Below are 25,625 nucleotides of genomic sequence, written 5' to 3' on the forward strand. Positions count from 1 at the left end.
TGTTTCACACTTTTCTTTCGAATTTTTTGTTTTGGTTCACAATTTCTCTCCCTTTTAAATTTTTTATTTTTGTTGACTTCATATGCCTTCCCGTCGTGGGACACTGGCTAGTACAACATTTGTTTTAAGTAACAGAAATAATATTGATATTTATGAGTATATAGTAAATTGTAAATAAGCAAATGGAAATTTTTATATTTTATTAACGTTGAATATTGTTTATTAGCATTTTTTTTCGATAGCATGGCTCGCTTCCATTTCTTTGCCCTTTTCTGCACCAACATTACTAGCCTCGAAATGGAATGGAACTTAGTGAGCTACCCTTGATGTTGCCTGCTGTATTCCGACAGATACCGGAGGAAATCTCGCAGGCACTGATCATTCGCCTCATCATTTCCAAACACCTCGGCCAGTTCCTTGACCCTAGTCCCGCCTTGGTTCTCCGCCATGGCCGTCCTCAGAGCATCCGCGATGTCTTTGGGAGCGAACGTGCCGTCGTCTTCGTCCCTCTCCACCTCGATGCCGATCTTCTTCTCCACAAGAAGCCTGGCGTTGAGGCCCTGATCGAACATCAGCGGCAGCAGCACCATCCTGACGCCCCGCGAGAGGCCCTCGGAGATGGAGTTCCAGCCGGCGTGGGTCAGAAACCCACCAACCGATTCATGGGCCAGCAGCCTGGGTTGAGGCACCCAGCCGCGGCAGACCAATCCCCGGCCATTGACACGCTCCTCGAAGCCTTCCGGCAACCCGCCTGTGCCTTGTCCGGGTTCGGCGTCGCCGTCGGCTGGCGGCCTGAACGCCCAGATGAATGGCAGGCCGGACGCCTCCAAACCCAGCGCGATTGTTTGGAGCTGCGCGCTTGTCAGCTTCGCCTCGCTGCCGAAGGCCGCGTACACGACGGATCCCCGAGCCTGTCTGTCCAGCCACCGCAAAGTCGCCTCGTGGCCGGCGATGTCTTGTGTCGGCGGCGGAGGGAACAGGCCGACCGGGATCACCGGCTTCTGGTAGAGCTTGTCAAGCACCTGCAACCACTCCGACTCAAACTCCGGTCTGCTCCGGATGCCTACGACCTGGCTCTCTCCGATGGACACGGCGAACCGGTGGCCTTCCGACACGCCGGAGTCGTCCGGAACCAAGCCGTTGAACAACTCGCGCGCCTCGAAGACGCGGTGCGCGACGGTGGTCGGGAACGGCACGTAGTCAGGCACCACGGTGAGGTCCTCCGGCTTCGTCCTGGCGTACTTGCCGCGTCCCATGAGCCCCTCGGGGGGGCCATAGAAACTGAGCGTCGCGGCGCCGAACAGGCTCAGGAACGCGCACGGCACGCCGTGCCTCGCCGCGGCCGCGGGCGCCCAGTACGCGGCGTAGTCGATGACCACCCAGTCGGGCCGCTCCGGCCCCGGCTCCTGCAGGATGGCCGAGAGGTTGTCGGCAAAGGCGGCGTCGTAGGCTACGCGGAGGTACGGGCGGAGGTCGTCGGACGGGAGGTCGATGCTCGCCTCGGCGTCCTCCGGCAGGCGCTCCACGCGCGGCAGTGCGATGTCCACGACGCGGATTTGCCCCGCGAGTTCTGGAGGGATGCGGATTAACCGCCGGGTGTTTCTTGGCGTGGAGAAGAGCGTGACCCGGTGGCCCTGCCGAGCTATGCGCTTGGCGAGCTCCGTGAAGGGGAGGATGTGGCCGAACGCCAGCCATGGCAGCAGCACGACGTGCATACTGCCGCCGTTGGCGTCCCCCATTATTCAGGCTTTGAGTTGTTTGTAGGAGACTGAGGGAGTAGGTGCAGTTTTTTTGGTATGCAGGCGTGCAGATATGAAGACTTTTCAGTTTGAGAACGTAAAATTCTCCTATCCTGCTAGGCTGGCAGGCTGCTAAAGCCAAGTCAAGCAAAGCACTCGAGCAGTGGGCATATAAAAATAGAACCAGTCAGTCAGTCAGGCTGAGTCATGGATTACACGGATCCATTTTTGCCACTGACGATCCTGGCTAATCAGGGAGGCCAATATGATCCAACAGCGATGTCGCGCATGACTTGGAGTGGGGACAGAAGCAGCCCTTTCAATTCAACAACCCCGGGCGACATGATCGTCGGCGGTGGAGGCCAGCGGATCATAAAGTATGCCTGCATATGCATCTTTTTTTTCAACAGCTAATAACCTCTCTTTTTTAAAGATAAATAATCGATAGGTTCATCAACGTCCACCATCCGAAGATGGTACATAAGTGTGAGTGTGTTTTTTTTTTAGAAAACTTAGCCACTTAGGTGCTTTTGTAGACTATCTAGTGTGCTTTTGTAGGAAACTTTAGGTGCCAAGGTGGAAAGAGGGTTAGAATCTTGAATAGGCCAAGGATGTTGTTTTAAAATTTGAATCCAATTCATCTTTCTATTAGGCCATTCGGCACTTAAATTGTAACTTTTTGAAATGTATTGTACTTCCTCCATCCCAAATTATAAGACATTCTAAGAATCTTGAAGGGTCAAAAGACCTCAAGTTTGACCAAGTTTATATGATAAGATAATAGTATTTATATACCAACTAACTATCATTAGATTCTTTATTAATTATATTTTCGTAATATACTTATTTGTTGTTATAATTTTTTTAAATTTTTTCTATAATTTTGGTCAAACTTAATATGTTTTGTTTTTTTCAAAATTCATGAAATGTCTTGTAATTTGGAATAGATGGAGTATTACAGGACGGGGGGATATATGATGTTTGAAATAATTCTTTCTAGATCTTACTTGGTTGCACTTGTATCCACCCCATTTCATATTTTGGGATTTTTTTTCTCTCCCAATCCGTCCAGCCAAATAAGGCATCATTCAAACTAAAAACACTGGCGAGTTACTAAGGCCTTGTTTAATTCCTGAAATATTTTGTAAAATTTTCAAGATTTTTCGTCACATCGAATCTTGTGGCACATGCATGAAGCATTAAATATAGATAAAAATATAACTAATTGTATAGTTCGCCTGGAATTTGCGAGGCGAATCTTTTGAACCTAATTAGTCTATGATTGGACAATAATTGTCAAATACAAACAAAAGTGCTACAGTAGTACTTTGTAAAAATTTTCACCAACTAAACAGGCCCTAAGATAGTATTGGCTGTATTGCATATTTCAAAGGTTTGCTTTTTACAATTTTGAAGTATATAATTCCGCCTCCTGGTCGTTTATGAAGCTGGAGATTGAGTTATGGTACCAATCATACTGAGTAATGCATGGTTAATCAACGGGAACCTGCACGACACAGGGGCGCAAGAAAAGATAATTTGGCACCTGCTACGGATATTGATATCCTAAATTTAGTGGCTTTTGTAACAAAAAAATGGCTAGTACTACTTACTAAATGCCCAGCTCCAAGAATCTAGTAGAAGTGCAAGTTCCTGTAGGATCTGACAAAGGCCTTGGTGGCTTTTGTTGGGCCACAGTAGAGCGGCAGCCTTGGCAGGCTCAAGAAGCTCGTCAGCCCATCCCACCTGAAAACAAATGATAAGCGAGGAATTCAAAGACACAGTCTGAAACTCTGAATGAATGATGACATCCGGAAGGGAGAAAACAAACTCTCTCACTTGAGCTTCTCCACCCATGCTTCCGCGCCGATTACCGAACAGATCACATCAAGCTGATTCGGATGAAGAAAATAGAAAATGTTGCTGAACTCAGTGCTTGAAGGAAATACTGAATTTGTATATATAGAACCCAGCACCGCGGAGTAGAAAGAAGCATAGAAGCTGAGCGGCCATCACCTGTCCGTTGTACACTGTGACATTCACGCCAAGTGACAGCAGCTCGTCGATCTGTAGCATCAGCAGGCACATTATATTTTAGTCAGATCAGACAGGAGCATCAAGCATGTCACCTGAATGCTGATCAGACCACGGAGTGGAGAGACCAGATGTGCTTGCCTCGTCGATCCTGGGCTTCATGAAATCGTTGACGAGTGCGCAGGGCCGTCTCAATGATTTTTAGGGCCCTTGTGCAAGCAATATAGTAAGAGCCCAACAATCTAATGTTTTATTATAACGATTGAGGTATATAGCACTATTAATAATAGTTAACTTGCAATGTATATTTAGTTCCTTTTAACTTGCAATATATATTTAGTTTAGCGCTTTTTAAAATAACTATTATGGTTACCTCAACTATTCGCTTCAATCACTTGATACCTAATTGCTTGTATGGATTGGATTTCAATTGCAAGGTGGAAAAGCAAAATAAATTTGTATATCAAACAATCACTTATCGTCTAGTACAGCCTTCACGCTTCAATCTTCACCGATCACCATCTGGCATCCGTAGAGGCACAGATCACTTATCCGTAGAGGGACCATAGCGCCGCCTGCCTGTTGCCGCTAGCTGGCCAAATATGATCAGAGATAGAGACGGAGGGAATTAGGAACGTTGGAACGGCCACAACAAGACGCCATCACACAAAGTCGAAGAGACAACTCATTGCCGCAGACTGCATATGTGTCAAATACACATACTATAAAGACCTATACTCATGGGCCCCCAAGTGTCATGGGCCCTCGGCCGGCGCACTGCCTGCACCCCCCTCTAAGACGGGCCTGCGAGTGCGAGATGGACCGCGTAGTTGACTGCCCGCCACCTGCGGTTGGAAGAGTTTCTCGTCAGGAACGGAAGAGTCGTCACTGCCGCCGCGACGTCTGATTCCGAGCGGCGAGCTCAACGTACATCACAAGACAAGAGACATTTTGTACATACACCAACTCACGCAATGGTTAGTCTCAACACAGTAAACCCAAGTTCGATCACCTTTTAGCAATCACTCATCATTCTCTCACATGTGAAAGTCATTCCTCCTGTTCCACCTCTCCAAGGGACCTTTTGAAACTTAATTTCATTGCTTTTTAGCACATTATACACTAACTCCTCTTGTTCATTACAGATGTTAAAGATTCTGCTATAGACTATACTAAAAGGGCAATTGCCTAGCCAAACATCGATCCAAAATCTTGCTTTCTTCCCATTATTTACCACATATATTAAACCTCTATTACAAGCCTATGAAATCCCAAGTAGTCTTGTCCAAAATTGTGACCCCCCCCTCTACAGCAAGAACAATAAAAACCTCTCTTTCCCAATTACTTTATTAGGGTCTATTTCGATCCCTTCTCTAAAGCTCATTTTAGAGCTCTAAAGCTCTAATATGAGGTGCACTAAAGTTTATAGCTAACTTTAGACTACTTGTTTGGAACTTTATTTCTAAAGTCTAGTGGAGGAAATCCAAACAGGCCCTTAGCTCTTAGTAATTTACAACATGGATCCCCTCTCTCCAATTTACAAATCTATTTACATAGCAAACGTTGATTCATAATCCTGGTACTAGTGAAACCCAAACCACCTCCTTGTTTGGGTGAAGCTAGAACTTTCCATTTCATCATATGGTATTTTCTTCTTTTGTTCAAGACCATGCCAAAAGAAATTAGACCTTGTTGTCTCCATTTTGTGGTGAGCCTTCCTTTTCAAATGAAACATACCATAATATAGGTTGGAATTGAACTTATACATGAGTCTGAGCCAGTCAAAGAGATCTTTCCTCCATATGACAAATGATAACTCTGCAATGTAGGAACTCTCTTTTCTACTTTCGGATAGACATAAGCGAAAACAATTGAACTCGTATACTAATACTTTATTAAAGGGAAATCTCATGTGTTACAGTTAAACATATCTTCCACTTTTCTCTCCTTCTCTACAGTTGCCTGCAGCACAAACACCTCACCTTTTTTTGGTAATTTATCAAACTAGGCATAGCTTCAAAACACTACATGATAAATTTTGCATTAAATATTAACTTTATAATGCTATGTCTTTCAAAGATTGTAACATATATATATGTTGGAACATGGGTTGATGAACTAGTTTTTAGCTATTTGTTTATGTGTCCATTAACAACAAGACAATCATGATAACTTCATCGATGGTCTAGCATTGAGGTAATTATGGCGGAGATTAGAGAATTGAGTAGTGTTTTTGTAGACTTCAAATTTACCTATATAGCTCACTCTTGTAATGAGGTAGCACATACTATAGCCAAGCAAGTCACAGGCGATACACGGTCTGGGTGGTGGTCATGTGCCCCAGCTTGTGTCACGAACCTGATGATCCGAGATTGTAATCCTGCTCCAATTGAATGAATGGAGACAGGCATTCACCAAAAAAAAAAAAAAAACTTCATCAATCTCAAATCTACGTGTACGTCTGTTGGAGACATTATTGTTATCGGTAACAAGATATACATAAAAATAAGGATGTATATATACTTGTTCTATTCTTTAGGAAAAAAATAAAGCAAGCATTTGTATTACTTTTTTTTTGTTTATTATCCGAGGGTGTGTTCTAGTTCTCACTCAGTCGTAGTGAACCTTTGAGAAAAGGACCCTTATCCAAAATTTGACATTACCAGCCCCCTATAATCCAACTACTGACTGTCACTGCCTGTTGTATTCCGATAGGCACTTGAGAAAATCTCGCACGCACTGATCATTCATCTCGTCATTTCCAAACAACTTGGCGAGCTCTTTGGCCTTATCCCCGAACACCTCGCATTCTTCCTCCACCACGACCCTCCTCAAAGCAGCTGCAATGTCTTTGGGCGCGAACGAGCCATCTTCCTCGTCTCGCGGCACCTCGACGCTTATCTTCTTCTCCGTCAGATGCCTCGCGTTGAGGCCTTGATCGAACATCAGCGGTAGCAGCACCAGCCTGACGCCGCGGGCGAGGCCTTCAATGATGGAGTTCCAGCCGGCGTGGGTCAAGAACCCTCCGACAGATTCGTGGGCCAAGAACCTGGCCTGTGGCACCCAGCCGCGGCAGACGAGTCCGCGGCCGTCGACGCGCTCCTCGAAACCTTCCGGCAATCCGCTTTCGCCTTCGTTGGCATCGACCGGTTGCCTGAATGCCCACAGGAACGGCAGGCCAGAAGCCTCGAGACCGAGCGCTATGGTCTGCAGCTGTGCACTCGTCAGCTTCGCCTCGCTGCCGAACGCCGAGTACACAACGGAGCCCCGCGCCTGCCTGTCCAGCCATTGCAGCGCTGCCTTGTGGCCGCCGATGTCTTGTGTGGGTGGTGGAGGGAATAGGCCGACTGGGATGACCGGCTTCCGGTATAGCCCGCCGAGCACCTGCAGCCACTCCGGCTCGAACTCCGCGCTGCTCCTGATGCCCACGAGCTGGCTGCCTTCGATGCACTTGGCGAACCGGTAGCCTTCCGACACGCCAGATTCGTCAGGGACCAACACCGGCGTGAAAAACTCGCGCGCCTCGAAGCCGCGGTACGCGACGGTGGTCGGGAACGGCACGTAGTCGGGGACCATGGTTAGCTGCTCTGGCTTCGTCCTTGCGTGCTTCCCGCGTCCCATGAGCGCCTCCGCGGGGCCGTAGAAAGTGACCGCCGCGGCGCCGAACAGGCTCAGGAACGCGCATGGCACGCCATGCCTCGCCGCGGCCGCGGGCGCCCAGTGCGCGGCGTAGTCGATGATCACCCAGTCCGGCTTCCGCGGCCCCGGCTCCTGCAGGATGTCCGAAAGCTTGTCGGCGAAGGCCGCGTCGTAGGCCCGGCGCAGGTACGGTCGGAGGTCGTCGGAGGGTAGGTCGATGCTAGCCTCGGCGTCCTCCGGCAGGCGCTCCACGCGCGGCAGCTGTACGTCCACGACGCGGACAAGGCCAGCCAGGTCCGGTGGGATGTGGATAAGCCGTCGAGTGTTTCTTGGCGTGGAAAGGATGGTGACCTGGTGGCCCTGCCGAGCTATGCGTTTGGCGAGCTCGGTGAACGGGAGGATGTGGCCGAAAGCCAGCCATGGCAGCATCACAACGTGCATGCTCCCGCTGCTGGCGTCCATTCGCGAGGCTTTGTCAACGCAAGGCAGAGGTTTTTTTATGAGAATTGAGGGAGATGGTCTGCCACTGTGCTACTCTCCCTGTTCTTATAGTAGGTGTGTACAGTCGCACATTCAGATATGATGAAAAGTTCAGTTTGAGGACGTCCTCACTTTGACTGCCCAGGATTTCTGTTCAAATATGTAAGCAGGGAGCATAGAAAGATAGAGCCAAACAATCAGTCACAGACTCACAGTCAGCTTATGTCATGGATGATGCACTACGCGCGTACTACGCCACAGCTGACTCAATCACCACAGCGGAAGTAGAGTATGCAACATTGCTCATAAACGATAACCGATTGTTTCCATTATCTTTCTTTAGAGTTAAAGGGCAAAGCCCTTGTCTTAGCATCGCAAAGACCAAAACATTCATACAACATTCAGTTGGGTTACATCCTGTATAAAACACATTCGAAGAGAAACAGCAAAACAGACTTAGTCCCTCTATAACCAACCCTTACATCATTGTGAATAAGTGAAGCCCAAAGCCGCCATATTTAGCAGCAGCTTCCTCAAATGAGTTAGGTGATCAGCAAGTGGTAACTTCCTCCTTCCAGTTGCAAGGACTTTGGAACAGAAACCTTTTTTATCCATCATCAACTTGATTTATCCAGTCAACCTTTATGGGCTTGCGGCCAATTTCTTTAGAGAGGTTAGCCTTGTATTGAACTCCTGAGGCTTGTCTGCGGGGTAGAGTGTCGGACTATCCCTCCACAGGAAGGATGATTCGGAGCCAAAAACAGTTGACAGTCCACAAACCCAGTGTTGAAACTCGGCATGCATGCACCATTGATTTCGGTTGGAATCAGTGATTGAGATCATCTCTTGAGATGGGGTGAGGAACACAAAAACCTAGCCTCCTTTTCACCTACTGCTGCACTTGGAGAGTGAGAGAGCAGAACACATATAGAACACAACGTGAGAGAAGAGAGAAGAAAAAGGAGAAACAAATCTATCCAAATTTGGTGCCTCTGAACCAGTCATGTAAGGCTCAATCAAACATGTTTGGATAGGAATTAAACTTGGTGAGCTCATTCTACACTTGCTTCGATATATTCAATTGGTTTGAGGATTGGTTGAGTAGAGCATCATATTCGAGAGGGGCTTTGTCAGTTCAAGTTACTATAGTTTTAGAACATAGTAGTTTTGGTAGATAAATCATTTGGGTTGTAAAACGGTGTCCGATTGAGCTAAAACTTGGTCAGTGATTGGAGGACTCAAGGATCTACATGCCTACCAAAATTTTTGCATAATAGAGCTATAGTTTGTAAGATATGAATTGATTATTAAGGAGGAAAAACCTGTGACTCTCTCCATTTGGCATTGTCATGCATCTTATTAGACAGTTGTGGTTGTAGCTGATGTAAAGTTTGCAATTTGATAAATTTATTACTGTTGTTGTAAACCTCTAGATGCTTTAGAGAAGACCCATTGTATTTATTGTTGATTATAGTTCGAGTTTGGAGTGGACTGGTTGATCCGTGGTTTTTACTTCTCACTGCACCTACATCGCATCATCGATTTGATGGTAGACCTCATTGTTTAACCTATCTCAGCTGTGTTCTAGAACATGTAAGGCCTGAATCGGATGTGCTATCCCTTGCTAGTGTGTGGCTCTAATCGATGTCAATATCCGTCTTTACCATTGGTCGTTTCCAATCTTACACAGCACTACAAAACACAATTCCCTTAAACTATTTGATTCAACCTTTTTATTTTATCATGCTTATCCCCATACTAAGCTTGTTATCAACCGTCTCAAAAAAAGAAATATAACCTAGGAACATAATTTGTATGTATCATTGGTTGAAGTAATTTGCCATTGAAGTTTAAGGTGTAAGTTAGACAGACTGAGGAAATAAGTGCACAAACAAATATTCCCTTCGTCATAAACTATAAGACATTTTGATTTTTTTGGTACATATATTGTTATGTGTTGGGCTATGTATTTCTATAGATAGGCCCATGGGCTTATAGCCCATTGTCTGTGTTGGTGTATGTGTTATATATATATGTATGTATCAAAGACACAGAAAGTGGAGTGGTCTCTGGAATTTTCCATACCCCTTCATGGTGTCGGAGCCTGGTTAGAGAGAGAGAGAGAGAGCTCGGCGACAGGAGTGACGGACTGGATCTAGAGATGTCCAGGCGCCTGAGGTGAGATTGCCTGGCTGAGGAGTGCACCCGTGCTGCTCCTGTTGGTGGACCTGCTGCTGTGGTACCTCCTGCTACTGGTGCCTTGCTCTGTGGTGAAGAAGGAAGAGAAGGGAAAGCATCCAGTGGAAGAAGGAAGCAGGTGCGTGTGTCATCTCTGTTGGCTATAGTGTGGCTCTTGTGTGGTTGTTGGAGAAAGGGTGCCTGCTGCACAGGGCATATATGCTATATACCCTGGGGATTTAGTTGAGCTAGAAGTTTGTGTGCTGCTTGGTGTCTCTTGATAACAAAGGCATCTTATTAGTTACTGTTGTAGCTCATACATGATGGGGGAAAATCAAGGAATTGAGCAAGTGCTTGGAAAATTGGTAGAACTACTTACTGCAAAGAAGGATGAGGTCTCATCTTCAAGCAGAGAAATTGTTGTTCATGCTGAACCTGTCCAAAAGATAGAGTTGATGCCAAATGATGTCAAATTAGAGGGCATAAAAAATTACTTGGCTTGGTCTAGAAGGGCACTTCGGTTGTTGAAAGCAAAAAAACTTGAAGGCTTCGTCATTGGGGAATCATCTGAGCCATCAGATAAGTCAAGTCCTGAATGGAGCACATGGGATGCTACCAACTCTCTGGTAGCAGCGTGGATGTTGAGTTCTATGACTCCGGTCATTGCAAACACAGTAGATACAATTGTGAGTGCAAAAGAGATATGGAAAGCTTTGGAAAAGATGTATTCAGGTGCTGGAAATGTGATGCTGATGGTTGAAATAGAAGACAGACTCCATGATCTCAAACAGGGGGAGCGGTCGGTGATGGAATATGTTGCTGAGTTGAAGAGTTTGTGGGCTGATGCAGATCATTATAAACCTATCGAGTTGCCACACTCAGAGTGTGTGACATGGGTGAAGAAGTGGATAGAAGAAAAGAGAGTCATTCATTTCTTAAGGGGGCTGAACCCAGAGTTTGAGGCAAGGCGTTCTGCTATTTTTCATCAACCGACTCTTCCTAGCCTAGATGAGGCCATAGCTGCTATTTCACAAGAGGAGTATAGACTAAAGGTGATGAGGGAGACTGCTACATCACCATCTCCTGCATCCTTACCTCGTCCAATTTTTGCAGCAACAGAAATGAAAGAAAATAGAAAGTGTTTCAATTGTGGTGACACTGGACACTTGAGTCGTGATTGTCCTAAGCCACTCAGGCCCAACAATGGTAGAGGAAGAGGTACCAGAGGTGCTCTTAGGGGTGGTAGAGGCTATGGAGGAAGAGGTGGCTATAGGGCCAACGTAGTGGGTATAGAAGAGGAGCTTTCTAGAGCAGCAGCTTCATCGGTGAAAGCTGAAGAACCCAAACAATGGAAAGAAAAAGTTCCAACTTCATCAATGAAAGACGAAGAACCCAGACAATGGAAAGATAAAGTTGAGAGCTCAAGAGATAAAGATCAAGTTAATTATGTTGGTGACTTCGTCAACTTTGCCTACATAGATGAAGGTAATTATGCTCATGTATCAATGCCTACACGCATATCACAGTTAAATTGGATTTTAGATTCAGGGGCATCAAAGCATGTTACAGGTGCATCATGTGAGTTTGAATCGTATATGCAATATCCCCCCACACATAAAGAAACTATACAAACTGCTGATGGCACATCACAATTTGTTAAAGGTGTTGGAACAGTTCAGTGCACTCCATCTATTAAATTGTCATCAGTTTTGCATGTGCCAGCTTTTCCTGTCAATCTAGTATCATTGAGCGCGTTAGTTGATCAATTGGACTTGTCGGGTTACACTTGACCGAGAAAATTGTTTAGGGATGATACCATGAAAATTGTCATCAGGAAAGGAGGACAGGGAGGAATCTTGGGACTGCAACCAGGCATAGTGGATTGTGGTATATGGATCGTGAGGACACAACTGAAGCATTATGTACTGTGTTGGCTGCAACGATAGGAGAGAAGGAAGCTAATGTGATGTTATTACATTGTAGACTCGGGCATCTTTCTTTCAACAAAATAAGCAAAGCCTTTCCTAATGTAATGTGTGGGGTGGATAAGAGCAAACTATTTTGTGATGCTTGTGAGTTTGCAAAACACACAAGGACATCTTATTTGAGTAAGGGCATTAGAAGTGCCTCCCCTTTCATGCTAGTACATTCAGATGTTTGGACATGTCCTGTGGTTTCTATTAGTGGAATGAAGTACTTTATTACTTTTATTGACTGCTTCTTTCGAATGACATGGGTATATCTCATGAAACATAAAGATGAAGTGCTAAGATCCTTCCAAGATTTTTGTGCCCTTGTAAAAAATCAATTCAATACACATGTACAAATGATAAGGACAGACAATGGAACTGAGTATGTGAATAAGGAATTTAGTACATTCTTGTCGGCTCATGGTATTATACACCAAACCTCATGCCCAGATACTCCTCCACAAAATGGAGTAGCTGAAAGGAAGAATCGTCATATTTTGGAGGTTGCTCGTTCACTAATGTTTACAATGAATGTTCCAAAATTTTTGTGGAGTGAAGCTGTTTTGACTGCTACATATCTCATTAATCGCACCCCATCGAGGATACTTGGGATGAAGACTCCATGCGAAATGTTGTTAGGTGAGAACAAATTTGTGGTTCCTCCTAAGGTTTTTGGATGCACATGTTTTGTTAGAGATCATAGACCTTTGGTGAATAAACTGGATCCACGTGCAGTAAAGTGCATCTTTGTGGGTTATTCCTCTGGACAGAAGGGTTACAAATGTTGGAGTCCTAATGAGAGACGCTTGTTTATAAGCATGGATGTGACATTCAGGGAGTCAATTCCATATTATGGTGAGAAGACTGAACTAAGTTTTATGTTTGAGCCTCATCTTATGGGAATTGAAGAAGTTACTCGTGAGGGGGAGAACAATGTCATGGAAAATAATTTAGTTGAAAAAGTGTCGAGTATAGAAGGAGTGATAAGTGGTTCCTTGTCTCAATCAAGGAGAATGGGAGTGGCGAATGATGAGTCAGTCCCGCTTCAAGAAGAGAATTCTCAAATTGACTTGTTCCAAAATAAGGATGTCTCAAAGGTGTATACAAGAAGAAAGTTTAGGTCCTCAATTGAGGCAACCGAGGTGGCTCCATCAGCTCCGGTGCATGAGAGTAACCAAGAGATAATTGATGTATCTTCATCATCAGAAGTTGAAGCTGAGCCATCATCAGATGATTTGCCCATTGCACTACGGAAAGGTACACGAACTAGTGCAGGAATGCCTCCACAAAGGTATGGGTTTGAGCATGATATAAGTAACTATGTTTCATATGCTTCTTTATCTCCTGCATATAGAGCATTTGTAGCCTCACTACAATCTCTGAAAATTCCCAAAGATTGGCGAGAAGCAAAAAATGATCCCAAATGGCATGAAGCCATGCGGGAGGAGTTGAGTGCTCTTGAAAAGAACCAAACATGGGATCTTGTCAAACTGCCTGCAGGAAAAAGGGTTGTCACTTGTAAGTGGGTCTTCACTGTGAAACAAACACCCGAGGGTAAAGTGGAAAGGTGCAAAGCTAGATTAGTTGCACGAGGTTATAGCCAGACATACGGTATCGATTATGATGAGACGTTTGCTCCCGTGGCGAAGATGAGCACAGTAAGAATACTAATATCTTGTGCAACCAATTTTGGGTGGCCCCTGCATCAATTGGATGTTAAAAATGCTTTCCTTCATGGAGATCTACAAGAGGAGGTGTATATGGAGGTTCCACCTGGTTGGTCCAAACCTGAAGCAAGTGGGATGGTGTGCAAATTGAAGAAGTCTTTATATGGTCTCAAGCAATCTCCTAGAGCCTGGTTTGATAGATTTAGATGGGCACTATGTGATATGGGATACAAACAGTGCAATGGAGATCACACCTTGTTCTACAGACACTTAGGGCGTAAGATCACAATGTTGGCTGTGTATGTGGATGATATCATTATCACAGGTGATAATGAAGCAGAGATTGAATGCTTGAAGAAGAACCTAAGTAAGCAATTTGAGGTTAAAGATCTTGGTCAACTTAGATACTTTCTTGGTATTGAAATTGCTCGATCTCCAAAAGGCATATTTCTGTCACAAAGAAAATATGTTTTAGACTTGCTCAGTGAGACTGGCATGCTTGGGTGTCGACCTGCATCAACACCTATTGATCAAAATCACAAGTTATGTGCTGAATCAGGTGATCCAGTGAACAAGGAGAGCTATCAGAAACTGGTCGGTAAACTCATCTACTTATGTCATACAAGACCTGACATCTCATACGCTGTGAGTGTTGTGAGCAGGTATATGCATGATCCTAGAAGTGGACACCTGGATGCAGTTAACTGGATCTTAAAATATTTAAAAGGTAGTCCTGGTAAGGGACTTATGTTTAAAAGCCATGGCCATCTTAATGTTGAGGGATATTGTGATGCTGATTGGGCAAGTAGTCTTGATGATAGGAGATCAACATCAGGCTATTGTGTGTTTGTTGGTGGAAATTTAGTGTCATGGAGAAGTAAGAAACAACCAGTTGTATCTCGTTCTACTGCTGAAGCTGAGTATAGAGCCATGTCACAAGGGTTGTGTGAGATCTTATGGGTAAGAAACCTTTTATCTGAATTGAAGGTGTTGAGGAAAGGCCCTTCTATGCTACACTGTGATAACAAATCAGCTATCAGTATCGCCAATAATCCAGTTCAGCATGACAGGACCAAACATATTGAGATTGATCGCTTTTTTATCAAGGAGAAGATAGATGATGGTGTTATAGTTTTGGGTCATGTGACTTCAAATGAACAAGTGGCAGATTGCCTAACCAAAGGTTTAGGATTAAAACAGTGTGAGTTATCATGTAACAAGATGGGGATGATAGATATCTATCTCCCATCTTGAGGGGGAGTGTTGGGCTATGTATTTCTATAGATAGGCCCATGGGCTTATAGCCCATTGTCTGTGTTGGTGTATGTGTTATATATATATGTATGTATCAAAGACACAGAAAGTGGAGTGGTCTCTGGAATTTTCCATACCCCTTCATTATGCATCTAGATAAATAATATACCTAGATATATAGTAAAATGGATAAACCAAAAAGGTCAAAACAACTTATAATTTGGAATGGATGGAGTACCACTTGCCAAAATAAAATAGGGTTAATGTCCTGCCCAGGACTTTGTGGTGGGCTTCAAGCTAACAGGGAAAAACCTTGGGCCGGCTAGCCTGTAGGCTCAAAATCAGATTGGCCAACTACTACATATTCCCTAATGAAGAACGCAAAGCTCTATAGTCACTGCACTAGGCTTATATATAAATTAAAAAGTAGCCCAAAATCACTCAGTTTGCCTAAGATGGATCCCTGTTCACATTGCCATCTAAAGATTGCAAATTTTGCTCAAATTAAAGATTGCAAATGATAGCTCCTCCATGCAAGATAATGTTCTAGAAGGAAGTCATCCGGCCATGACGCGTCCCATTGGCGGCGCGTGACACACGAGGTCTCACAGCGGCGGGGCACGTCGCAGGAGAGCTGGCGACATGAACGCGTGAACGAACGGCGACGCGGCCGAGTTTCTCCATCATCTCACCGGAGCTGTGGAGCATGACGAGGGCGATGCAGTGACCTTCAGGTCCAAAACACGGGGAAGAACAACCGCGACAATGCGGTGGAGCTTCGTGGCGGAGTGCCGAGACGACGCGCCGGCCGAACAGCCAATAGGGCGAGCTGCCTTCAATGGCCGGCCTTGTTTAGTTGTACTTAAAAATTCAAAACTTTACAAGATTTCCTATCACATCGATTTTTACGGCACATGTATGAAACATTAAATATAGATAAAGAAGATAACTAATTGCACAGTTTATCTATAAATCACGAGACGAATTTTTTAAGCCTAATTACTCCATGATTGGACAATGTTTGTCAAATAAAAACGAAAATATTACAGTTTCAAAATCCAAAAAATTTTTGGATCTAAAGAAGGTCTAAGAGGCCTTGGATGGACATCGAACACATAGGATGAAGCGAAAGTTAGGACTTGACTTTACGAAGAAAAGTCACTAATGAGGTGTTTAATTACTCTTCTATTTCAAAAAAAATAAATTTTGGTTTATTATTTTACAAAATGAAATATTATGTAAATTTTTTGATAAAAAGATGGTTATTCTCCATTTTAGATTTTGACAAAAAAAAACAACTTTAAAAGACCTTTATAAGAATAATAAATTCTACATTTTAGATAAAACTAAACATAACTATGAAAATTTTAGTATTTTACGTTCCATCATTCCAATTGCATTTTTTTAAGAACTAAAGACACCCTAAACACCCCCTGAATCCTGGTCCACGCCGTCGGCCGGCGGCTTCCAACGCCGATCTCGCTCTACCGAAATCGTCACCGCCGGACAACACAAAAGGCCCGGAAATTTATTGCTTCCATCGTCCTCGCCGTCCCAGCCTCAGTTCGCGGGTCCCTTTTGGTGCGGCATCGGCGCCATCGGTTGTTGCAAGAAGAGACGCGGCCGGCGCTGCCACAGGAGACCAGGTGTCCGTCCAAGCGTCCGCGGCAGCCGTACTCGGGAGTTGGGATTCGTATCGGCCGGCTTGGGACTTCTGCTTTCACCGGCTTCCCCGTTCGCGGAGTCTCTACCTCATACGCCCGTTAATCTATCTTGTCTTCGAGTGGTTTATACCCATGCCATGAGCCATGCCTAGCAAGAACTCCGATTCTGATAATCCAGGACCATCCCGGTTCCGCCGCATCGTTGAAAGAGGCTTCGCCGGACTCTCTCGCTTGCGCAGTTGCGCTCCCACAACTTTCAAGAATCTGGCCGTGCCTACGAAGCTTCTCTCCTCCGGTCTCCCAAGAATCTAGAAGCTATCCATGCAGGAGGAGGCGCAGCTGGTTCTCTGCTCCAGTCTCGCAAGAGTAGTATAGTCTCCCTGTTCCAGTCTCACAAGAAACTAGAAACTATCCACGCTGGAGGTGCAGCTGGTTTTGGCGTTCGCTCTAGGATGCAAGAAATTGAGGACGAAAATTCCACAATTGGGGAAAGCCAAAGGCTGCACGCCCTCAATGATGATGATGATTTATGTTTCGGGGTGCAGAGCCTTCTAAAATCCTCCACATCCATGGATGCCGTGATCTCCCTGCCATCTGTGGTGACTGATATTGCTGCCTTCACAGCCAATTCGTTGAAAGAGCTGCAGGTTGGTCATTATTTCTCTCCATGATGTTCTCTCTTTCGTGAGATTGTAAATTGCGGATGGTGGGCTTCTTATCTGATTTATGTGTGATGCTGACACATGATCATGCTCTGTCCATGCCCATAGTTTTTTCCTCTTCTTTTTTTCCATGACAGAATCATGTAACTTTCTCGGGGGTATACCATTTTTAAAATATAATGCTTTGCATTTTCATTGCTGCAGATGAAGGAGAATGGACAGAGAGAGGTGGATGGAGGGCGCTTGGACACCTTGATGGGGGTGTCACTTAAGTTGCTCAGCAAGAAATACCCCTCTGAGATTCAGTGGCATGGTGTGAAGATACTTCTGGTTGTTATCGGTTACATATCTATTCAATATGTGATGCGTATGCTCTCTTGTTTATCACTTAGAAGATATTCTTTTTGAGATGAATTACCACTTGAATATGACATCAGCTGTTTTCTTAAATATTATGCGTCGAACATGCTAGTAATAATATGGTAGACTCTGATGCAATAGTTTTGTAGACTTAAGGCATATGGTGTATCTCAGTTTACTATCTTCATGGATCCAATGGGGTCTCTAGGGAACATATACTTTATTACAAAACCAAATTCATCAAACATATTTAGTTGTGATGGTTTATGATTATTCACTTGGTCCTGTTGAAGTTCTCATGTCATTCAGCAATCCCTACCAACTGAAAGTTTGGCTTAATGATTTTCTATATCTGGTCAATTAGACAATGAGTATATGGAGAGAGGTCCTGCATCAGTACCGTTGTACATTTAAGTTGTATTGCTTGTTCTTTGTGTTATTCTGATAAGTTAAAGTCAAAGAAATTTGAACATATGATGTCATGGCATAAATGGCACATCTAAGTAAATTTGTTTCATTTTCAGCACTTGTTGAGATTTTGGTGGAATGAATTCAGCATCACAGAATGTGGTAATCGGGTGGTAGGCTCAAAGAGGACAGTTGCTACTTTAGTAGCAGAGGTTACTGTTTAATCTTATTATTATTGTGTGAATTTTCTTTGAATATCATATCTTCACATTATTTACAAATTCACCTTCGCTGAATTTTCTTTCATCATGTTGCAGGTAGCTTGGAGACATGGGATTTCTGAACTGCATGATTTAATTCCGCACTTGGTATCTCTATCTGCAAAAGGTGCCTGTGAGGTAACTTTTGGCATTGTTAAGTACAGATCATTTTGTGCAGAGATGGATCTAGTAACTTATGTTTGTTGTATGATTTTTCTTAGGCTGAGTTAGTTTGCTTCATTCTAGGATCAATGTCAAATGTTGGAATTACCTGTGATGCACTCTTCGAAGGTCAGATGCCTTATTTTCATTTTCTTTTCTATAGCTGTTTTAAAAGTGAAGTGTACTGTATGAAAACTTTCTGCAGCTGTCTCACTCAGATAGACACTACATATTTAGAGAGAAACTTTCTACAGCTGTCTCACTCAGACATATTTAGAGAAAATTTGGTTAGCTACTCTAAAGGTTGGCACTCTTAAGATACCACTCTAAAAATGGAATTGTTCTAGCGGTACTCAGTAGATATGCAATACTGTTTGTGCCACTATGAAGCCTTTTTAGTTAATCCATTATGGATCTCCACATCAATGCTTTTGCCCCTGTATGCTGCCTCTTCCTCCACATTCCTCCTCCATGAGCTGAACGTGAGGACGATGGAGACCTTGGTCCTTGACAAGCAGCTCTCGCTCGGTTGTCCCTATGGTTTGTGAGGATCAATTTACTTCATCGTTCCTCTTGTTTTCGTTCCAAGCTCACCATGGTAACCAGTGGTGGACCGGGTCCATGCAATGAGCTTGGGATGAACACTCGAGGCTGGTAGTTCTGTTCTGTTTTTTTTTTTTGGTATTTTCTTCACAGTTTGTATGTGTGGGGATGAATCTGAACATCTCCAATATGTTTTGCTTCCTAGATTCTTGTTGGGCTGCCATGATAGATGGATTGATTTTTCCTCGGTGAGCCCATGTTCTTGAAGGTGGCAGTGTTCGATGGTAACATGAGATATGTGTCAATATAAGATAGGTTTTTGGTTAGCAGTGAACTCATGAAAGATTCAGTGCGCAAATCCCATGGATGACCTCGGTGGCACCATGGCAGGTGATGTGAGAAAAATAAGAGCGGAATGAAGAGTGGGCCAGGGGCAAAAGCCAAATGTTATTATTAAAAGCTAAAAGTGCAAAGATGTCACTATATTTCTTTTGATTAGCATTAGAAGTAAGTGCAGATCTTCCAAGTGGCATTTTGTAGAGTGTCAACCTTTGGATGCCATATGACAATGTCAAAACCAAGGTTTTTAATTTCGTTATCGCAAAAATTTCGGCCACCACCGAAATTACCGAATTTCGCGAAATTCGGCCGAAATTTCGCCGTTAGAGACTAGCACATGAAGTATGCTTTTATTTTTAAAAAATTAGATCTAAACAAGTATCAATATGATTTATGATTACACATCTATTGAATAGAAGAATATGCAATATAAACAATAGAAAATATGAGTCTAAAGTTATATAGCACATGTATTAGTATATAATGAAATTTCGGATTTTTCTTTCGGCCACCACCGAAATTATCGAAATTCGCAAAATTTCGCTGAAATTTTGAACCCTGGTCAAAACCCAACTAACCTAGAAATTTGTGATGACACGAAATGTTAGCCCCATTCCTGCTGCAGTTTGACCACATAGCCATGCAGTAAGTTGATTTGGAATGGAAAAAGAAATTAGTAAACTTTGTCCGCTGACCATTGTATACTTACAATAACATCAATTCCATATTCACATGAAAGTTAGGGCTTCATATTGGGTTAGAAGAGTATGTCATCTCTCTAACCAGAATATTGTACTTTTGATTGGTACTGAGTACTGACCCACTCATACAAGTTTAAAGATGCAATATGTAGCTATCAGTTTATGTATATGAGTGACAAACATACAAGTTCAGTGATCACACTTCACTCTTGTTTTTGAGTGCCAAACTAAATTTCTCTCATGCAGTAGGTGGTCGATCTGAAATGTTTTTACATGGCCTTGGTGAATTTCTTCCACAAATTTTGCCACTCCTTTGTTCTGTAAGTTCATAGTTACTGATTCACTGCTACCATTTCAGATTTATCTTGGAGTATTTATATACATAGGGAGTTTGATTATTTATCACCCTATTGTTTTGTGTAAGAATCACTAGCAAGCAAACATGCCCGTGCGTTGCACGGGACGTATAACTTATTCTACATCAACCTAGACGACTAATGATAGTGTCATGCGTTTCAATTAGTCATAGAATTGGAGTTCCCACAGTGTCTGGACACATTGCTCTTACTTATACGGGCAAGGGAGTGAGGGAGGGAGGGAAATAAAAAAAAGAAGAACTGAATGAAAAGGGAAACGGAAAATAAAACTGAAACGGAACGGAAGGAAAAAAAAAATGAAAAAATAGATATGGAAGAAAACAAATCGAAAAAATAGACATGGACGAAGAAAATAGAATGGAAATAAATGAAACAGAACGAAAAAACACGGACTGAGAAACTCTTCATGCTTTAACATTAGGGAAATATTTCTTGTAAATTCTGAGCTTCTTGTCAGCCTACAACATTTTCCCTTAATTACTCTGCAGATCTACCATGTTCAGTTAACTTCTAATCTAATAAGTGTACATTTTAGCCTTTTTTAGCTTACAAAGTTTGTCACTATGTCATTCCATTATTAGTTATTTGAATAAAACTAATGTACTGTACATATGTTATTTGTGTCAAGTGTCATGATGAATTTTCTTCATTTAATTTTGGTTCGTTCATGTGAGTAAATAGGAAAAAATGCACGATCATTTCTATGGGGTATCAGGGCAAGTAGAACTGTAGAAATTACTCTACATGGTATCATCCCTAATTCCGATTCTAATTTTCCGCTTCGCTTCTCCTCCGCCCGTGCGTTCTATCTGAGAACGCGCGCCACCGCACCATCGGCCGCGGCGTCCTCCTCGCGCCGCCGCCAGGTCCGCCGTCGCGGACCGTCCTCTTCGCGCCGCCGCCAGGTCCGCCGTCGCGGACCGATCGCGTGCCTTCCAGGCCCGATCGCGTGCCCTCCAGGCCGCGCACGGATCGCGTCTCCGCGGTTCGCACGCGCGGATCGCGTCCGCCGCCGTCGTCCACGCCGGTTCGCACGCGCGGATCGCGTCCGCCGCCGTCGTCCACGCCGCGCGGCCTCCATCCCGCGCGGGTCGCGTCCGCCGCCGTCGTCCACGCCGCGCGGCCTCCATCCCGCGCGGGTCGTGTCCGCCGCCGTCGTCCCGGAAGCGCGCCCAGGCCCGCCCGCCTTCGTCCGCGCACCGCCGTCCGTCCGTCCTGCGCGGCTCGCGGACCTGCGACTTCGCGCGACACTCCGTCCGTCCGTCCTGCGCGGCTCGCGGACCTGCGACTTCGCGCGACAATCCGTCACGCGGCTTCTGCGCGCGATCGTCTTCCAACTACGTCCATGACGTCGTCGTCGTCGAGTTCCTCCTCCATCTCCGGAGCCCAGTCGTCTGGCGCCATGGGGGACTCTGTCACTGCCCCCCTCTTCGCCGCCTACGCCTCCGTCAACGTCAAGCAGCACGTTCCCATCGCGCTCAGCCTCGAGCGCCCAAACTACTCCAAGTGGAAGGCCTTCTTCACTGCCCTCTGCGGCAAGTACGGTCTGCTCGGCCACATCGACGGCACAGCGGCCGCGCGCCCGGCTGACCCCCTGTGGTCTCAGCCTGACGCCTGCATCCGCGGCTGGATGTACGGCTCCGTCGACGACGCCGTCCTCGACCTCGCCATGGAACCCGACCAGGATGCGCGCGCCCTGTGGGTTTCTATCGAGGCCCTGTTCCAGGCGAACAAGGAGTCCCGCGCCGTCGTCCTCGAGCAGGAGTTCCACAACCTGCTCCAGGGCGATCTCTCCATCGACGTCTACGCCCAGCAGATGAAGCGCACCGCCGATGCCCTCCGGGAGGTCGGTCACACCGTCTCTCCTGCGCAACTGGTGCTCAACCTTCTGCGTGGCCTTAACCCCCGCTTCGCCAACACCGCTGACATCATCTCCAACACATCGCCGCTTCCCGACTTTAAGGCTGCCACCAACATGCTTCGCGTCAAGGAACTCCGCCTTGGCACCGAGGGCAAGGCGGCCTCGGCCTCAGCTCTGGCTGCTTCCACCACCTCAGCCTGCCCATCGCAGTCCTGCCAGTCCACCCCTCCTGCGTCCACCAATCGTGGGGGCGGTGGCAAGGGCAAGGGTGGCAAGGGCAAGGGCAGCCGTGGTGGCAACGGTGGTGGCAACGGTGGCAGTGGCAGTGGCGGTGGTGGGCGCTACCAGCAGCAAGGTGGCAACGGCGGCGGTGGCCGCAACCAGCAGCAAGGCGGCAACTTCGGCGGGCGTCAGCAAGCCGGCCCCTGGGTGTGCTACAGCCCTTGGGCTGCTCCGTGGCCCCCCCAGCAGCAGCAGCAGTGGGGTGCGCCGCCTGTGCCTCCTCCGCAGGCACACACTGCCTTCGCGCCGCCACAGTTCTCCACTGCCGGCGGTCCCCCGGCGTACGGGCCTCCGGGCAGCTGGGACTCGGCGGGACTGATTGCCGCCCTCAACCAGATGGCGGTTCAGGGGTCTCCTCCTTGGGTAATGGACAGCGGAGCGACATCCCACATGTCCTCAAATGACGGTATACTTCTCTCCCGTCTCCCATCACCACCGTCCTCCATTATGGTCGGTAATGGGCAATCCATTCCTGTTCTTAGTCGTGGCACTTCTCGTTTACAGCTAGCTGATCGCTCCTTTCATCTTGATAATGTTCTTGTCGCTCCACAGCTTTCTCGTAATCTGTTATCTGTTCGACAGCTTACTCGCGACAATAACTGTTCTATTGAGTTTGACGCCTCTGGTTTTTCTGTGAAGGATCTCCAGACCAAGATGGTCCTTCTTCGGTGCAATAGCAACGGGGATCTCTACACCATACCACATCACATGCCGTCTCGCTGTCATGTCGCCGTAGTCTCCCCGGAACTTTGGCACTCCCGTCTTGGTCATCCTGCACCCGCCGTCGTCAGCACCCTACATAAGCTATCAGCTATTCATTGTAATAAAGCAGCCCGCCGCATTTGTCATGCCTGCCAGCTAGGCAAACACGCTAGGCTGCCCTTTACTAGTTCAGTTTCTAGCACATCAGTACCTTTTGCACTTGTTCATTGTGATGTCTGGACCTCTCCAGTTTCGAGTATTTCAGGCTATAAATATTATCTTGTGATGGTCGATGATTATACACATTATTGTTGGATTTTTCCACTTCGCCACAAATCTGAAGTTCATGGTCATATTGTTCAGTTTGTTGCTTACGCTCACACACAGTTTAGTCTTCCTGTGCGCTGTTTTCAGGCAGATAACGGCACCGAGTTCATCAACACCGCCACTGCTACCTTCCTGGCTAGCCGTGGCACACTCCTCCGCACTTCGTGCCCGCACACATCTGCTCAAAACGGCAAGGCTGAGCGGATGCTACGCACCCTGAACAATGCAGTCCGCACGCTTCTGATTCACGCTGCGATGCCTTCTTCCTATTGGGTTGAAGCTCTCTCCACCGCCGTGTTTTTGATCAACCGGCGTCCATCCTCGTCCATAAATAACAGTATACCCTATCATCTCCTTTTTCACAAGATGCCCGATTACTCATCACTTCGTGTTTTCGGCTGTTTGTGCTATCCCAACCTCAGTGCCACGACTCGCCACAAATTATCTCCTCGCTCTACGGCGTGTGTCTTTCTCGGTTACCCTCCTTCGCAGAAGGGATACCGCTGTCTTGACCTTTCCTCCCGCAAGATTATTATCTCGCGACACGTCGTTTTTGATGAGACTCACTTTCCGTTTGCGGCCTCCAAGCCCCATCCGGATTCATTTGATTTTCTGTTACAGGATATACTTCCAGCGCCTCCTCCGTCCATCTCGGACGTTAGGCGCACGCCGGCTGTGGAGGACGCCGGCGACCCCATCAGTTTCGACCCTGCCATTCTGTGGCATGGCCGGCTGCCCCAGGTTGCAGCAGGACTTCAGCAGGCTGTCCCAGCCGGCCCTGCAGCACTCCAGCAGGCTGCTTCTGCCCCTGCTGCGGCTGCGGTTCCACCCGGCGCTGCTGCTCCAGCCGCGGCAGCACCACCTGCTGCTGCTGCACCGGCTGCTCCAGGCGCTGCTGCACCAGCGGCCCCTGTGCAGCCCCCCTCTTCGCGTCTACACGCGTCGACCGGCACCGATCATGCCTGCCGCGCCTCCTCCGGAGCCGCCGCCGGCGGACGTACCTCCATCCCGGGCGACCAGATCCCGGACGGGGTCTTTGCCACCACCTGTTCAGCGCTACGGCTTCGCTGCGACGTCGTCATCCTCGGCTTCACCGCTGCCCGCCAACTCTCGTGCCGCCCTGGCCGACCCCAATTGGAGGGCTGCGATGCATGAAGAGTACCAGGCGCTCATGGATAATGGCACCTGGCGCCTCGTACCTCGACCACCGCGGGCTAATGTTATCACCGGCAAGTGGGTCTTCAAGCACAAGTATCATGCTGATGGCTCCCTCGCCCGTCATAAAGCCCGGTGGGTCGTTCGTGGTTTCTCGCAGCAGCACGGCATCGACTACGACGAGACTTTCAGCCCGGTTGTCAAGCCGGCCACCATCCGCGTCGTCCTCAGCATCGCCGCCTCCGCTGCGTGGCCCATTCATCAGTTGGACGTGAAGAACGCCTTTCTTCATGGCCACCTGAATGAGACTGTCTACTGCCAGCAGCCGCCTGGTTTCATCGACTCGGCTGTTCCAGATCATGTCTGCCTCCTGCAAAAGTCCTTGTACGGACTCAAGCAGGCGCCCAGAGCCTGGTACCAGCGGTTCGGCAGCTTCGTCCAGCAGTCTGGCTTCACAGCTTCGACCTCTGACAGCTCTCTCTTTGTATACAAAGAGGGTGCCGACACCGCCTATCTGCTGCTCTACGTCGACGACATCATCCTGACAGCCTCGTCGCCTGCGCTACTACGGCACATCACCGAGCTCCTCCACTCTGAGTTCGCCATGACTGATCTCGGGGATCTGCATCACTTCCTCGGGATCGCAGTCACGCGGACCACCGGTGGGCTTTTTCTCTCGCAGCGCCAGTACGCTGTGGAACTCCTCCAGCGCGCTGGCATGGCCGAGTGCCACTCTACAGCGACTCCTGTGGACACTCGGGCCAAGCTCTCCGCTACAGACGGCGCCCCGGTGGCGGATGCTACTCAGTACCGCAGTCTTGCTGGTGCTTTGCAGTATCTCACGCTTACTCGCCCGGATCT

At 46.7% G+C, this 25,625-nt stretch overlaps 4 protein-coding genes and 1 pseudogene across 8 annotated transcripts in view; 2 read left to right on the top strand and 3 right to left on the bottom strand.

The window, feature by feature from the left end:
* Nucleotides 184-1,919, bottom strand: LOC8058959 (putative UDP-rhamnose:rhamnosyltransferase 1). Its single transcript, XM_002458770.2, has one exon. It carries the CDS (start codon nucleotides 1,737-1,739, stop codon nucleotides 318-320), a length of 1,422 nt encoding a protein of 473 aa, XP_002458815.1. The 5' UTR covers nucleotides 1,740-1,919; the 3' UTR covers nucleotides 184-317.
* Nucleotides 3,180-4,302, bottom strand: LOC110433763 (annotated as a pseudogene).
* Nucleotides 6,234-7,969, bottom strand: LOC8059557 (putative UDP-rhamnose:rhamnosyltransferase 1). The gene has a single exon (XM_002458771.2). The coding sequence runs from the start codon at nucleotides 7,872-7,874 to the stop codon at nucleotides 6,465-6,467; it is 1,410 nt and encodes a 469-aa protein (XP_002458816.1). The 5' UTR covers nucleotides 7,875-7,969; the 3' UTR covers nucleotides 6,234-6,464.
* On the top strand, nucleotides 9,854-11,980 carry LOC8060970. Its single transcript, XM_021455777.1, has 3 exons — nucleotides 9,854-10,209; nucleotides 10,384-11,555; nucleotides 11,905-11,980. Exons 2-3 carry the CDS (start codon nucleotides 10,391-10,393, stop codon nucleotides 11,946-11,948), a joined length of 1,209 nt encoding a protein of 402 aa, XP_021311452.1. The 5' UTR covers nucleotides 9,854-10,209; nucleotides 10,384-10,390; the 3' UTR covers nucleotides 11,949-11,980.
* Nucleotides 16,379-25,625, top strand: part of LOC8062372 (protein HASTY 1) — a 29,593-nt gene continuing 20,346 nt past the window's right edge. For 2 of the 5 annotated variants that reach the window (XM_021456796.1, XM_021456798.1), the window contains exons 1-6: nucleotides 16,379-17,272; nucleotides 17,492-17,617; nucleotides 18,172-18,267; nucleotides 18,373-18,453; nucleotides 18,537-18,606; nucleotides 20,307-20,380. In XM_021456796.1, the coding sequence (XP_021312471.1) occupies nucleotides 17,078-17,272; nucleotides 17,492-17,617; nucleotides 18,172-18,267; nucleotides 18,373-18,453; nucleotides 18,537-18,606; nucleotides 20,307-20,380 (642 nt within the window). In that variant the 5' untranslated portion in view covers nucleotides 16,379-17,077. Of the gene's footprint in view, nucleotides 17,273-17,491; nucleotides 17,618-18,171; nucleotides 18,268-18,372; nucleotides 18,454-18,536; nucleotides 18,607-20,306; nucleotides 20,381-25,625 lie in introns of those variants that run through there. The other 3 variants (XM_021456797.1, XM_021456799.1, XM_002456642.2) reach the window with 3 other exon arrangements.

Source organism: Sorghum bicolor, chromosome 3 (genome assembly GCF_000003195.3).
Source record: "Sorghum bicolor cultivar BTx623 chromosome 3, Sorghum_bicolor_NCBIv3, whole genome shotgun sequence".
Classification (NCBI taxonomy): Eukaryota; Viridiplantae; Streptophyta; class Magnoliopsida; order Poales; family Poaceae; genus Sorghum; species Sorghum bicolor.

What these genes read in the sequence shown, in the direction of transcription:
- LOC8060970 (XM_021455777.1), top strand. Translation starts at nt 10,391, where the DNA reads ATGATGGGGGAAAATCAAGGAATTGAGCAAGTGCTTGGAAAATTGGTA. An exon ending in CTTTGCCTACATAGATGAAG is followed by an intron (nt 11,556 to 11,904) that starts GTAATTATGCTC and finishes AATTGTCATCAG; the next exon opens with GAAAGGAGGACAGGGAGGAA.
- LOC8058959 (XM_002458770.2), bottom strand. Translation starts at nt 1,739, where the DNA reads ATGGGGGACGCCAACGGCGGCAGTATGCACGTCGTGCTGCTGCCATGG.
- LOC8059557 (XM_002458771.2), bottom strand. Translation starts at nt 7,874, where the DNA reads ATGGACGCCAGCAGCGGGAGCATGCACGTTGTGATGCTGCCATGGCTG.